Here is a 12,755-nt window from a genome sequence, read left to right on the forward strand (position 1 = left end):
GGCTTTGTAGAGACATTTCTTGAAAGTGGTCCAGAACTGTCATTCCCTATACTACTAAACATGTCAGTTGTAATGCCACACTCTGCCCAGTTACTGATTGTACTAAAGACAATTGTGAAAATGTTGACAACATTGATAATGATGTTAGCAATGTGACGTTTGATGGTCTTAGTGATACTGTTTCACAAAAGTCTAGAAATGTTGATGTGTTAGCTCACCTTGAGAAACTATCACATTTATCCCCTGAGCAGAAAGCTTAAATGTCAGATTTGATTCATGAGTTCTCTCACTTATTTCCTGATGTGCCTGGTCAAACTGATGTTGCTAGCCATGATATGGATGAAGGTGATGCTGTGCCTGTAAAACAACATCCATATTAGATGAATCCAGTGAAAAGTGACTTTCTGCTGAAAGAGGTGAAATACATGCTTGACAATGACATTATGGAACCCAGTGACAGTCCATGGAGTTCACCATGTGTTCTAGTGGAGGTGGTTGGTGACACTGTGCTGTCAATGCACTCACATGAACTGATTTGTATCCTGTTCTGAGAGTGGACGACTGCATTGGTCAAGCTAAATTTTTAAGTAAGTTCGACTTACTGAAGGGCTTCTGGCAGATTCCACTCACAGACCTGCAAAGAAAATATTGGCATTCACTACGCCACATGGACTGTATCAATACAAGGTGATCTGATACAAGGTATTCTGATGAACGCGCCATCGACATTCCAGAGACTCGTCAGCAATGTCACATCAGGCCTTGATCGTGTCAAGGCTTACATGGATGATATCATAGATTATGACATGGTGTGGAATGACCATCTGAAGAGGACTTGTGCTTTCTTCGAAAGACTGTCTGAGGCAAAGTTCACTGTGAATCTAGCCATGTGTGAATTCAGAAGGCACAAGTTGAAATTTTGGGGCAGTTCATGCTAAAGTTGAAGCAGTTGTACATTTTCCAGTACCTCAATCTAAAAGAGAACGCATGAGATTCTTGAATATGGCTGGCTATTACAGAATGTTTTGTCAAAACTTTTCGGATGTTGTATCTCCACTTACCAACCTTTAGGGGAAAAAGGTAAAATTCAAGTGGGACGGCAGTTGTCAGACTGCATTTGAAAAAGTCAAAGCCATACTCATGAATTCTCCAGTATTACAGGCACCAAATTTTGAGAAAGCATTTAAGTTGCAAATAGATGCAAGTGATGTTAGTGCAGGTGCTGTCCTGATTCAAGAGGATGATTCAGGAATTGATCATCCAGTTTGTTATTTTTGAAAGAAATTTGACCAACACCAAAGAAATTATTCTACCATTGAGAAAGAGACATTAGGTCTTTTGTTAGCTGTACAGCATTTTGAAGTGTACCTTGGTATCACCACTTTGCCAATTGCAGTTTTTACTGATCTCAGTGCATTGACTTTTCTTCATAAAATGAAGAACAAGAACCAGAGACTTATGAGGTCGGGTTTGACCTTGGAAGGGTTCAATCTTGTGATCAAAAACATTAAAGGCAAAGGCAATAATTGTACTTATGCACAGGATGTAAATGTATGATGACTTGATGATGATGCATGCATGTATCTACATTTTGTTATAGTGATTCTGCAAGACGTTTCTCATTACTCATATTATTACATGACATGTTATTATGTTATTATTGTTATGATTGTAACGAATTTCGATTCCTCGAAACACTCTTTTCCACAAGGGGGAGAATGTTACGACAGTGTATTTTCCGTGATTTGAGTTGTTATTAATTATTGCGGTAGTTGTAATTGGGTCACAATATTTAAGGTTTTAGTGTTAGATATTATCGGTCACATTTCGTACAGAGAATTATTTAAGCGGCAAACCTCAGTGCTTTAGAGTTACCTCCCTTTAAAAAACATTTGACTACGATTGTTCTAGAGCTTTCCACTTTGGTGGCGATGGTTGTAATTGCTTGAAAGTTCTTGAAACTATGACAGTACTTATAAATGGTAGTTGCCGTGTTGGGACGGACACGGACACATTTACTGGAGTATACATCATCAGTATCCATCAACGCCTGATCTACATAGCCGCTGCCGGACCGCTCGCTGTTTTACATTCTGCATAACTGTTTCTCACTCTCTGTGTAAATCAAGAGTTTGGTGAGTTTGCTATATATGTTGTCACCCATTGCCTTGGATGTTGTCTCATTTGTATTGTATTTGAAAATGACTTGTAACTTTGTATAACTTGTTCTCTTTGCTTGATAATGCAATATTTGAATGTTTAGACTTGTTTTTGTCTGTTTTGATGGTTCACCGGGGACTTCTGAGATCTTTTGTCACGGCAAATGTTTAACCGTAACATTATAAAAGAGCTGACGAAGGCTAGTCAGTGAATGTGAGACTTGGTGACAATTAACTCTTTAGTCATTAAGTGAATTAAGTAGCCGTCTTTGATATACTCATCATTCAGTCGAGTCATAACAGTACGTAATACCTTCTGGTACTGTACGATCTATGTACAAAGCGGTCTTCTCATAGATAATAGTGTTGTAAAATGGGATCGTACTCCACTCTGTTAATGTCTTTGATATGACCTTAACTGCTAGTAATGTCCTTGATATGAGCTTAGCTATTTATAAAAAAGCTAAGTTGTGAAAGAGTTGTCAACATCAATATATATGTATATTCAGGGCATAACATTGTTTAATTTCCACTGTAAAGTAATTGAATTATGCACATGCTATTTCTATCTTTTATCAATGTTGATTGTAATCAAGCAAGTATTTCATGCATGTTGATTTGATTAAATGTGATGAATGAATATATATTTGCAGCACAATATGTAGTCTGTGGTAAGAAAAACCCAGAGCACTATTTAGGCACCCGTGGCGAGCCACCTCCTCGTGGTGGGTGCCGGGTAGCGCCAAGAGCTCGCCGCCACCCCCGTTGTGGACCCGGGGGGATATTTGGTCCACCAACCTGTTTGCCGTGGGTTGCGGCCCTGTGTCGGTGGAGGATGGGAGTCTGGGGGTTGAGGGCACTGGGGGTCTGTGACCGCGTTCCCTTTGTTCAACACACCCCTTCGACCCTTACTTCACCTAGATGGGTGGTTGAATGGGCCTGCTTCAACCAATTGGCTGGTCATGCTAAGCCCTGTACATGTAAATTTTACTGCATGAATTTTTAGAAACCATTTTGTCTTTTGTCAGTTGTCACGGCTTTGTGATGATATGTCTATTTTATGATTGAATAACTCAAATTTCGTATCTTGCCTTGAGTCCTATGTCCAGAAGGGAGTGGCTCATGGGCCAATCTGGTGGAATAATTACTTGCTGATTATTCTGCTTGAGTATATCATCCGGGTATCCTTGGTGCTTGCAGGCTGGAAACCCACCTGCTCTTAGCATTGTCGTTGTGATAGTCCGTGGTGGGTGGGGAGCTCGGATGACGAATTCATACTAACTTTCCATGGAATACCAAACCCCAAACAAAAAAACGAAACGCCAACTCGATAATGATGACGATGAACAGCGACCCTCCAAATCTATTGATTACTGGCCTCGTTTTCTGATCCTTGAGACTCTTGATAATGCTCCTTTAAAGCTGAATCCATTTGCGATATCTAAGGGTATCCATGGAATACCAGGAGACATTAAAGATGTGAAACGCTTGCGTTCAGGATGTTTATTACTTGAATGTAATAGAAAACAGCAAGCAACTAACCTATTGTCCATTGAAACGTTTGTTGGAGTTCCGGTTAAGTTCTCTGCACATAGAACACTGAACATCAGTAAAGGTACTGTACGAGACCGAGATCGTCTATTTGCTGATATGACCGAGATTGACATTGCATCGGAAATGAAGGATCAAGGTGTGATGTATATCAAAAGATTTTTACTCGAAAAAACAATGAAAGTGTTCCAACTAACACATGCCTGTTTTCTTTTTCTGTGCCAAATCCACCCAAATCAATCAGGGCAGGTTACTACAGCGTTAATGTTGATGCATACATCCCCAATCCTCTGAGATGTTTCAAATGCCAGAAGTTTGGACATGGTGTGAACACTTGCACATTGTCTGTTACATGTGCTCACTGTGCTGAGACTACTCATGTAACAGAAGATTGTGAAAGTAGCTAAAAAAAATGTGCCAACTGCAATGGAAATCATTCCGCATTTTCTAAGGACTGTCCCACTTGGAAACCCAGATGGAGATCAACAGGATTAAATACACTAATAATGTCAGTTTTGCTGAAGCCAAAACGTTGATACAGTCAAGGGATACTAGTGAAACTTATGCCTCCATCGCCAGAAAACCATCAGAAATGAACAACAAAGAAAATACTTCTCAAGTCATTACCTTGTCACATGCCTGTCAAACAGACTTGAGGTGGATAAACACAGACATTCCTGATCAGCAGAACTCCCGTTATTAAACTTGGATCACAGACAGGTAAAACAAAAATCAAATCAAGATCAGACACTTCAAGATGAAATCGAGCTCCTAAAGGGTCAGACAAGATCAAATTATTTAATAAGTTTGGGTCACTAGAAGATATGGATGTGTCTGATAATATCCATCCTCGGGCACATAGCTTGTCGCCCTCTAACAAGGTGCAGGGTAGATCCCCACTCAACCCATCATAGTTTCTTCCAAAAATATAATACAATGGAATTTAGAGGATTAAGGACTAATTTTACTGAACTACAGCTATTAGTCCAAGACTTCGCACCATCAGCGTTCTGTTTACAGGAAAGATACCTGAAACAGACATACTTTTAATGTACGTCAGTTTGATGCATACAATTATTTCCCCCCCACCGGCACCTACTCTTCTCTAGATCTGACTCTTGTACACTCTTCACTACTTAATGAGTTTGAGTGGTCAGTCCACAATGATCTCTGTCGAAGTGACCATTTCCGTACTATATTAAAATCTATAACTCCATCTGATGTGCCTCCATCATCTAGGCGGAATTTTAAAAAGGCTAACTGGGCTTTATATGAAACACTGTGTGCTGAAAAACTTAAACCTCAACGTTTTATTGACGTTCCTGATGCTATTAAATGTTTTTCTGATGAACTGAATTCCATAGCTGATGAGTGTATACCAAAGTCCTCTGCAGTTCCACATATTCGAAAACCATGGTTCAACGATGAATGCAAACAAGCTAGGAAGGCAAGGAAAAAAGCTGAACATTATTTCCGTCGCCATCCTATGGAGCATTATTTAAACAAATATAAAATTTTAAATGCTAAAGCAAGGCGTACTTTTAAACAAAATAAACGCCAGTCATGGCAAAATTACGTTTCAAAAATAAATTCCCGTACGCCAATTTCAAAGGTATGGAACATGATCCAGAAAATTAAAGGTAAGGGCTCTAAATCTAGTATTCACCATCTTAAAGATGGGAATCAGTTATTGACTAATAAATCAAATATTGCGAATAAACTTGGTGAGACATTCTTCCTCATCAAATTATGTACCTGAATTCCAAAAATATCAAAAACAGCAGGAAAAGAAATATTTTGATTTTACTTCAGAGAATGGGGAAGACTACAATGAAACATTTTCAAAACATGAACTTCATACTGCTCTTGACCAAGCTCATGATACTGCTTCAGGAGCTGATGGTATTAATTATCAACTTCTGAAGTACTTGTCAGAATCCTGTTTAGAGACACTTTTACATATATTTGATGACATTTGGACAACTGCAAAATTTCCTCCCTCGTGGCGAGATGCCATAATTGTACCCATCCCTAAACCTTGACGTGATCATACTGATCCATCGAATTATAGACCAATTTCACTAACGAGCTGCGTTTGCAAAACCATGGAACGCATGATAAATAATCGACTTGTTTGGTATTTGGGCACCCGTGGCGAGCCACCTCCTCGTGGTGGGTGCTGGGTAACGCTAAGAGCTCGCCGACACCATCGTAGTGGACCCGGGGGGATATTTGGTCCACCAACCCAATTGGAAAATGACGATCAGCATCGACCCTCTGTACAAATTGATCACTGGTCACGTTTTTTGATTATTGAGACACTTGACAAGACTCCTTTGAAATTAAATCCCTTTGCAATTTCATAGGCATCTCTGGCATTGCAGGACCAACCTGTTATCAACTGATATGTTTGTCGGAGTCCCGGTAGTACTTTCTGCCCATAGAACACTGAATACAAGCAAAGGTATAGTTCGAGACCGTGAGCGTCTTCTAGCAGACATGACTGAGCTTGATATAATGTCCGAGATGAAAGATCAAGGAGTATCTTTCGTCAAACGTTTCACAACACGGAGAAATAACGAGACTGTCCAACCAACACATATCTGTTTTCATTTGCAGCTCCAACAGCTCCAAAGTCAATCAAAGCAGGTTACTGCAATCTCAATGTTGACATATATATTCCAAATCCTCTGCGCTGCTTTGAGTGTCAAAAGTACGGACATGGTGTTAATACTTGCACATTGTCTGTTACATGTGCTCACTGTCCTCAGAATACACATGTAACAGAAGATTGTGACAGTATTCACAAAAAATGTGCAAACTGTTCAGGAAATCATTCATCCTTTTCGAAAGAATGTCCCATCTGGAAAAGCCAAATGGAAATTAACAAAGTAAAATTCTCCAGGAACGTCAGTTTTGCTGAAGCAAGAAAGATTGTACAATCTACTGAGCACACTGAAACTTACGCCTCTGTCACAAAAACATCTGAAACTTTTTCAAAAGGAACAACTACGCCAGTACTAATTTCGTCAAGCTCATGTCAGACTGACCTAACATGGGTACATTCAGATATTCCTCAGTCTGTCTCACTGATCTTCCACATTCTATCTCAGAACAGTCTACTCAGACAGATACAGCTCAGTCTACGCAAAAGACTATATATCCATCGACTACAACTCCTTCACAGTCTGATAGAAATGATAAACAAACTGTAAAATCGAAATTCAAGACAAGGCCAGAAACTTCGAAATCAAATCGAGCACCAAAGGGGTCAGATAATAAAATCAAATTGTTTAACAAGTTTGGATCACTTGAGGAAATGGATGTATCGGATCACATCCATCCCAGGGCACATAGCTTGTCGCCCTCCAAAAGAGTGTGGGGTAGATCCCCAATAAATCCCCCCAAAGGATAGTTTATTCCAATAATATTGTACAGTGGAACTGCAGAGGATTGAGGACTAATTTACATGAATTACAGCTATTAGTCCAAGATTTTACACCTTCAGTGATATGTCTCCAAGTGACGTATTTAAAACAAACAGATACATTTGACCATCGTCAGTGGGTGATAGAGCCACTGGCGGGTCATCCGTTCTAGTCAGACAAAACGTTATTCAAAGCCCTGTTTCACTTAATACTAATATGCAGGCTGTTGCTGTGAGAATTACTTTACATGTAGCGTTTACGCTATGCTCGCTCTATATTTCGCCGTCTTCGACGTTTGCCAAAACTGATCTGCAAGCTCTCTATGACCAACTCCCGAAGCCCTGTATTATACTGGGAGATTTAAATGGGCACAACCCACTCTGGGGTAGTGTAAATATAAACACTAAAGGTAAGTTGTTGGAGGACTTTTGTTCTGACAATGATTTATGTATTTATAATGATGGTTCCAACACATATTTACACCCTGGTACAGGGACCTATTCTGCTCTCGATTTGTCACCTACAAATTCAGAACTACTTAATGAATTCGAATGGTCAGTCCACGATGATCTCTGTGGAAGTGACCATTATCCTACTATACTAAAATCTCTCACTCCATCTGATGTTTCTCCATCATCAAGACGAAATTTTAAAAAGGCTAACTGGGCTTTATATGAAACAGTGTGTGCTGAAAAACTTTCACCTGAACGTTTTATTGACGTTCCCGATGCTATTAAATGTTTTTCTGATGAACTGAATTCCATAGCTGATGAGTGTATACCAGATTCCTCTGCAGTTCCACATATTCGAAAACCATGGTTCAACGATGAATGCAAACAAGCTAGGAAGGCAAGGAAAAAAGCAAACCATTATTTCAGTCGCCATCCTATGGTGCATAATTTAAATAAATTAAAAATTTTAAATGCTAAAGCACGGCGTACTTTTAAACACAACAAACGCCAATCTTGGCAAAATTATGTATCTAAAAAAAACTCTCGGACACCCATGTCCAAGGTATGGAACATGGTCCAAAAACTAAAAGGTAAAGGTACTAAATCTACTGTCCATCATCTTAAACGCGGAGATCAATTAATTACTGATAAATCAGATATTGCTAATAAACTGAGTGAAACCCTTGCTAAACATTCTTCCTCTTCTAATTATGTACCAAACTTCCAGCAGTATCAAAAACAAGAAGAAAAGAAAACTATTGATTTCAACTCAGATAATGGGGAAGATTATAATGAAACATTTTCTATTCATGAACTCCATACAGCTCTTGATCAAGCTCATGACACTGCTACAGGAGCTGATAACATACATTATCAACTCTTGAAGCACTTACGAGAACCCTGTTTACAGACGCTCTTATCAATTTTTGATGATATTTGGACATCGGGTAACTTTCCTCCTTCATGGCGTGACGCCATAGTAGTACCAATACCTAAACCGGGACGTGATCATACGGATCCATCCAGTTATCGTCCGATTTCACTATCTAGCTGTGTTTGCAAAACCATGGAACGCATGATAAATAATCGACTTGTTTGGTACTTGGAAACAAATAATCTCATTACAGATATACAATGTGGTTTCCGGAAAAACAGAAGTACAGTCGATCACTTAATGCGTTTAGAATCATTTGTTGAAAATGCACTGATCAATAAATAACACGCTGTATCTGTCTTTTTTGATCTTGAGAAGGCATGTGATACAACCTGGAAATATGACATTTTAAGGGATTTACATGACTTAGGTTTGCGAGGTCGTTTGCCTGAATTTATTGCCAACTTTTTAAATAACAGACAATTCCAGGTCCGTGTGGGTTCTACCCTCTCTGATCATTACAATCAGGATCAGGATGCTCCACAGAGCAGTATCTTATCTGTCACTCTTTTTAGCATCAAGATCAACAGTTTATCAAAAAGTTTTAAACGATTCAATTGATGGATCGTTATTGTGGATGATTTTAATATTTCTTGTCGTGGAAAAAATATGCATAGTATTGAACGCAACTGTAGCTGTGTTTAAAGAAAATACATAAATGGTGTCTTGAAAATGGCTTTAAAGTTTCTAAATCAAAAATCAATTGTGTACACTTCTGCCGTAAATATAAACCGCATAAGGACCCAGAACTATTTCTAAGTGGCACCCCCCCCTATCAAAGTTATCAAGGAGGCTAAGTCCGTGGGACTTATGTTTTATTCATATTTGACCCTTTTGCAGCATATTAAGACCCTAAAAGCCAAATGCTTGAAGGCTCTCGATTTATTAAAGGTTGTTTCGAATTCAAAATGGGGAGGGGATCAGATTACCCTCCTTCACTTATATAGATCACTCGTGCGATCTAAGCTTGATTACGGCTCCATCGTATATGGTGGAGCTTGTCAAAGCAACCTAAAACTACTTGATCCTGTGCACCACCAAGGCCTAAGACTTTGTCTCGGTTCTTTTAGAACTTCTCCTATCGACAGTCTGTACGTCGAGGCTGATGAGCCTTCTCTCAACCAACGCCGTATAAAACTATCTTTACAGTACATTACAAAATTAGCTTCTAATGAGTCTAATCCTGCATTTAATTCTGTCCTTAATCCTCTTTATGAGGATTTGTATAACAAAAAGTCTTGTTCCGCCTCTTGGACTCAGAATTAAGCCATTTCTTGCTGCTTCTAGTATTTAGTAGGAAAATATAGCTCCTTCCCGACTTCTTTCTTCTCCTCCTTGGCAGTTGGTTAGGCCACAAGTTGACCTAACATTAACTACATTTAAAAAATCAGAAACTAATGAATTACAATACAAACAAGAATATAATCAATTAAAACATAAATATAGCAAACATAAATCCTTATTTACACAGTGGCGTGTGCCACTGTCATTGGATCCAGAACAATATCTTCCAGATAACCAGACAACAGCTCTATTTTCACAGCTGAAGCTAACGCCATACTAATGGCTCTTAAATATATTCAAAGACACCCTAAACATAAACAATACATAATCTTTTCTGACTCTCTTTACCGTAAAAATATTGTCCTCCTGAGAGGGTACGTAAGTCCAAAAACATTGAAGTCAAATTTAGTCTTCCATTTGTTTTTAGCCGTAGTATTTCTGTCTTTTTAAATTGTGGCTAATCTTGCATACAACCGCCGGCAGCTGAGGGGATGGTGTAAATCCAGCTAGGGCCCATGCAGGTAGCAGAAGTACTGTAAGTCCCCATGGCCCCTAGGATCGTGATCTACCTTCCGTTGTTGGCAATCTATAGCCTGTTTTTACATTGTATTGTCTGAATAGTGATATTAGTTTTAATTTTTCACTCTAGTTTTAATTCTTATTGTGATATTCTAATTGTGTTACTGTCCTTCGTTGACAGGTTTTTTACCATACACATAAATTCCTTCTTCCAAGAATCTTTTCGTCACGATATGGCTGCAATATTGCCGACGTGACGTTTAATATTAACTCACTCACTCACTCACTCACATCCGTGATCTTATGCAGAAGAGGTGGGACACTCAAGTAGGTTTCAATAAATTACATGAAATAAAACCCTATATTGGTTACACCAACTTGGGTTGTCAGTCCAGATTTGAAGATGTCATCATGTGACGATGTCGTATTGGCCACACACGATATACACATGAATATTTGCTTAAAGGTGATCCTCCGTTTTGTATTCCTTGTGATGAAAGAATCACAGTCATGCATGTCTTGCCTGACTGTGTTGAATATTCCATCACAAGGGATAACTTTTTAAAAATCAAGAACTATGAAGGATCATTTTAATAATGTTAGTGCTCATTTAATCATTGCGTTTTAAAAGAATTAGACCTGTTACATGACTGGTAAATAGATACATATTTTATGATTGGAAGTTGAATTAGCAACTAAGATTGTTAGTGGCTGTATCCTCGAAGGGGGTTGAAGATACCGTAAAATTATTGTCCTCCTGAGAGGGTACGTAAGTCCCAAAACAGTTGAAGTCAGATTTAATCTTCCACTTGTTTAGTCGTAGAATATGTGTCATTTTAAAGTGTGGCTCATTTTGCATACAGTCACCATCAGCCGAGGGGATTGTGTAAATCCAGCTAGGGATCATGCAGGTAGCAAAGGCACTGTAAGTCCCCATGGTCCCTAGTATGGTGATCTACCTTCGGTTGTTGGCGATCTATGGCCTGTTTTTATATTGTAGTGTCTAAATAGTGATAGTATTACTTTTTAAGTTTCCACGCCAGTTATAAATACTGACTGTGATAATCTGGTGGTTTTACTGTCCTTCGTCGACAGGTTCTTCATTATATGCACATATATTTGGTTTTTAATGTCACACACGTTCTCGTCACGATATGGCTGCAATACTGACGATGTGACGTTAAATATTAACTCACTAGACGTTCCTTAACTTGGTTTCTTGTCTACATGTGGATCAGATGGACAATTACGCGGCGTTCTTGTGGCTGTTTGCTTTGTAGCACCGGCTGTTCCAGGTATTCCAATGTGATTATGCAAATCAAACGCCTCTGTTACAATTAATAGACTACATACAGTAATGTCAGATCCTTCACATGTCGACTGTAGCTCTGTAAGCTGCAATAGAATGGATGATTTATATTAATAATAATGAGGAATACCGTGGATGATTACCTCTGTCTTTGTATTTTCAGTAGAGCCGATAACTGCTGCAAGAGTGAACTCTCTCGGCGACACATTGTCTCATGTAAAGTACGATCGCCTGTGCAAGGTGTCATGTCCTGCTACACAATAAGTGCTCTATTTTCATGAGAAAAGCGTTTGCCGTTTTACTGCAGTCGATTCACAGTGGAGGAAGAAACGCAAGTGCCGACTTTTACGAGAGAGACCCATTGTTAGGTCAATAGCTACTGAACGACTTAATACTGCTGGTGACCGTGAGCAATCACAATCCTGAGGTAAGTCAAATGACCTTTATTTAACCCTAAACAACCTAATTCATTAGTGTCTGATTATGTTGAAGACGTATTTTGTTTGACACAGGCAGTTAGGTTAAATTTAATTGCCTTCCTGGCTTGTGCTATAATTATGATTGCAGCAGAATGCTTTGTAACACTACGAGAACACACAGTAGTATAGCAAACTGAATTTCCCAGACATATTACGAATATTTGTGATATAGGATTTAGGCATGGCTCCTGTGTACAATGAGTATTTGCCGTGGATTTCTGATGTCATTACTGTCATCTACAGTGCATACTCAGTGTCGTAATTGACATTTTCGCTATTATTTCGCTTTGAGACAGAGATTAGTAGTAGAGGTCTTGTAATCTGTATATTGCACAATGTCGTTTGAACTCTGAATAATGTTAGTTTGGACTTCTGGGTAAAATTACCTTTCTGCAGATGTCAGACTCTAAGGTAACCAATGATGGCCCCAAAGATGCTTCACCATCAACCAGCGATGTAGGGCTGGTGGAGATGACCGAGGACACTTCCGGTGGCGATGAGAGACACAAGAGAGAACACTGGTCATCTCGATGGGACTACATCATGTCCATGATAGGTTACTGTGTGGGATTTGGTAATCTGTGGAGATTCCCTTACCTCTGCAACAGAAATGGTGGAGGTAAGACCTCATGAAAGTCGC

At 39.1% G+C, this 12,755-nt stretch overlaps 1 protein-coding gene across 1 annotated transcript in view; it reads left to right on the forward strand.

The window, feature by feature from the left end:
- The window catches only part of LOC137258147 (sodium- and chloride-dependent betaine transporter-like), a 62,069-nt gene that overhangs the window by 31,845 nt on the left and 17,469 nt on the right, over positions 1-12,755 (forward strand). The window contains exons 2-3 of the mRNA XM_067795714.1: positions 11,800-12,063; positions 12,512-12,734. Of these exons, the coding sequence (XP_067651815.1) occupies positions 12,512-12,734 (223 nt within the window). The 5' untranslated portion in view covers positions 11,800-12,063. The remainder of the gene's footprint in view (positions 1-11,799; positions 12,064-12,511; positions 12,735-12,755) is intronic.

This window comes from Haliotis asinina, chromosome 12 (genome assembly GCF_037392515.1).
Source record: "Haliotis asinina isolate JCU_RB_2024 chromosome 12, JCU_Hal_asi_v2, whole genome shotgun sequence".
NCBI lineage: Eukaryota > Metazoa > Mollusca > Gastropoda > Lepetellida > Haliotidae > Haliotis > Haliotis asinina.